Raw genomic sequence first — 3,655 nt, 5'->3', positions numbered from 1 at the left:
AAAAGTTTAATTTCTACCTTTGTCAGCTGCTAAGATGACAAATGTGTACGTCTAAAACGACGCTGTTAGTAATGCTGGCTGGTCATGCTGGTTGATTTAGTTTCTCTTTCCAGCTATGACCTTCCTGTGCCTACATGAAAGAGCAAAACTAGGCTCTTGCATGTGCAGGGTGTGTATTTTGGACTACTCACTCGGAAAGCAAGCTAGATAATTAGATTTACTAATGAAACTAAAGACAACATACCTTTTCTAATAAGTTTATGTCATTGAAAGGTGTGCCAGATTCTGCACCTTCAGCAGCAAACCCTGCCTGCAAACACATTGGCAGTAAGTTTTTAAGAGTAAGTTGTACCAAGAAAATAATAAATATGATCACTGAAACTTGTTTAAAGAAAGTTAACTCAGCACAAACTTTAATTATATTTCTTTTAAATTAGGTAGAAAGAATAGTCAAGCTCTTTCCTGGTGTTCAGCGTCAGTATGAAGTTGTGATCCTGTTTGTGAACTGGAAAAATTCAATATAAGCAACCACAGAGTAAAATGAGGGAACACTGCTGCTCTATTTTTCCTGCCAAAAAGGTACCTCCAAGTGTTGTAGGTAGTGTTAAACTTGAGTTTCTAAGTTTATGTAGCAGCATCCAACTACTAATAACTTTAATTTGTGTTCAGAAACCATACAGGCATTATGTATAAAACAGCTTCGGAATAAACTTACACTGCAGGAAAACAATAGAAACAAAATGTGGAAGAGAGTTAATAGTTTTGACTCAAATATCGTCAGAATCCAAGACACCCTAGAGAAAGAGCAGCCTGAATTGGATTTAGATGCAGGAGTGAGTGACTTGCAAGCTCTGCGTGAAAGGAGGATCAGCTGGCTGAATGAAGAGATTAGCACACCCAAACAATCATTTCAGAGGGAGGAGTTCTGCACTGCTGGTACTGTTGCTGTTTTTCATTTAAGGAGTTGAAGGAAAGGACAGCACCAGAACAAGGTGCTCTACAGGAACAGCTCTCTCATTTTAGGGTTCACAGTTAGCACGCTGTAAATTATTTTTTATTAGTTTTAAAAGTAAATTTAAAAATCTCAGCCACCTCTGTAGCATAAAGGAAGGTTTCTTACACTGACATTTCTAACGACAGAATTTTATTAAGAAGTGGCTAAAGGGCAAAGGTAGCTTCTTCCTGGTTTTCTGCAATTTTCTGCATTTTTATGAAGAAATCCCCACTAGTGTCAGTCATCCACTTAACTCTGTAGGAATGTTTGAAGTAAGCCACATGATTTTAAAATATTTTGGGATTTGAATGGAAGGTTAAGCACTTGGGAGTGAAATAAACCACAGAGGGTAGCAGATGTAACAACAGGAGAGCTATCTTATCTGCAAGGCACAGTGTGAATATGACGTTTATATAATTGTCAGAAGCCCATCTCAAGGGAACTGCTATAGGTGAGAGGAAGATCAGCATCACGGGACAGAAATGCAGAGCTGCAGTACAGAACACACACTAGAAGAATAAAAGAAGCCCTGCTTTTGCCACCTGGAGATACTCACCAGCCCTCCAAAGAACAAGAAGCCATGTGACTGGAATTACAATCTTCTCTAGCAGACACTCAGCGGGACTTGCGTTCTTACAGCCTTAGCGTCAGAGCAGAGACTGGTTTAATCTCTGCAGAAGGCAGCTGGGACATGCAGTGACGTGTCTGCCCTCTGCTGACTGACCATCAGCCAAACCAAAAGCACACACCAAAGCAGCAAAAATGCCTATCGACTTTACAACACAGTGAACTGTCACACTTTTATCAACGAAACTATGGGTTACGGCACCAAGCAAGGAAATTTAAGATGGTTTAAGAGAGATTTTATAAAGCAACTTCCATTTTTTAGTTGAAGCATTCACTGGAGGGACAAGGACAGGAAAGGAGATGAACTATCCTCAAGTAAAACCAAAAAAATTATCATATTTGCAGCAGATGTATCTACATAAGCACATTAAACAAGAAAGATAAGTAACTGTGGGAAACAGATTGTCCTTGCCCATTATTAGAACACACAAGTACCTAGTTTGAATTTGTTGCTGCTACCAGGTAGGAAAAGAGGGTTTATATCAAAGAATCAAAGGATACTTTTTCCTTTTTCAGAAAACTACTATAATTTAAATAAGACAGGCAAGTATTAAGCCACTCTAAATTGACTTCAGGTACGGTTGTATTATGTCTATCAAAATACAAAGAAAATACAGTAATGCTATGGCCAGTTCTGTTTGGTGCTAATCAAAAGCCAGATCTAAGGTTGTGGGGAAGCCAGGCTAGCTTGGATCATGTCAAATATAAAGCAGTTCATAGAATTGTTTGGAACTGCAGAAGTCTATATATTTACTCATTTAGGCATCAGAAAATTCACTGAAATATCTGCTCAGGGATTCAAGTGTACTCTCCAATAGAGTACACAGACCAAACTTTTGAGAATATTAAATTAAAAGCTTTCTTACAGCTATGAAGTCTTTGTTCTGCAGATAAAAATAAAATTGACAGCTAGGATGCAAAGCTATAAATATCTCCTACATTTTGTAGTCTTCTCATAGGTTTCTCTTGAAGTGCAAGTTCCTAGGTCTGGCTGCAAAGCTTTCAAACAGGAATAAACTAATAACCATTCTGTTCCTCAAAAAGATAGGCTTCATTTAAATAAACAAACAAACAAACAAGGACCTCCTGCAGCACACTGCAGCGGTGGTTTTATTTATACCAAATTCTTTGCAGGATCAGCTTTTTTGGTCTGTTTTGTAGCATAGTGTCACAGTCTGAGGGAAGGATAAGACAGGTTTGTATTTGTCAGTCTGTTTACACCTAATCCGACTGGAATAATAGGTTAAATATAGCAGGGAGTTAGCCTGCATACAGCATGACCATGCACAAGCAAATGAATCACTGCAGACTGGCTTGGCCATGAAGAAACCCTTTAACTCTGAGCCCTGAGGTGTGCTTTGCAACAGTCTTTAACTGCTGTTGATCTTCAGTCTTTGCCTGATCAAGTTGCAAATGGGAAAATGCCAACATTCATTTCTGATGGCTTTGGGGATGTCAAATCTCAAAGACAATTGGATTTTTTTTTTTAGAGGCCATGTACTGAAGACTGTTCATCACCTGAACTTCATCTGCTTTCTGTAACATACCAAGAAGCAAAGCAGTGCTCTGCTGAATGTGCCTCTCTCTAATTATGCGCTCTCACAATTCCCCTTTGGGAAAGACTCTCTTGCAATAACCTGAGCAATGAAGACCTTTCAGATGAATTCAAATGAGCAGTGCTGAGTCACCTGTAAGGCCATCTGAATACAGCTCCAAGGTGTGTTTAATTTTAGGTGTTTACTGGCACAAAGAATACTAGAGTTGTTAATGTTAGCTGCTTGGGAGTTGGCAGTTCTTGGTTTGGGGTTTTTTTTGTTTTGGTTTTTTTTGAGTCAAATGAAGTAAAAGAAGGAACTGTGGAGAAGATGGAAAACTGGTGAGATCGAGGGCATTCCAGGAAGAGCAGTACCATTTCAAATAGTGTCTATTTTGTTACTCTAGAGGCTATAAGAAGTGCTCTTAAAAACCAGGAAACAAATAAGGAATAAGAACTCACCTGTGGTTGAAAGTCAACTGGTTCCAGACCTCGGCATT

General features: G+C 38.9%; 1 protein-coding gene across 1 annotated transcript in view; it reads right to left on the bottom strand.

Moving 5' to 3' along the window:
- CZIB (CXXC motif containing zinc binding protein) overlaps window positions 1-3,655 on the bottom strand; it is a 6,447-nt gene that overhangs the window by 686 nt on the left and 2,106 nt on the right. Inside the window, exons 5-6 of the mRNA XM_029084747.1 lie at window positions 3,618-3,653; window positions 245-310 (exon numbers count right to left, since the gene is read on the bottom strand). Coding sequence (XP_028940580.1) covers window positions 245-310; window positions 3,618-3,653 — 102 coding nt within the window. The remainder of the gene's footprint in view (window positions 1-244; window positions 311-3,617; window positions 3,654-3,655) is intronic.

This window comes from Antrostomus carolinensis, unplaced genomic scaffold (assembly GCF_000700745.2).
Source record: "Antrostomus carolinensis isolate BGI_N321 unplaced genomic scaffold, ASM70074v2 scaffold47534, whole genome shotgun sequence".
Classification (NCBI taxonomy): Eukaryota; Metazoa; Chordata; class Aves; order Caprimulgiformes; family Caprimulgidae; genus Antrostomus; species Antrostomus carolinensis.
This window is presented reverse-complemented; position numbering and strand designations above follow the sequence as displayed.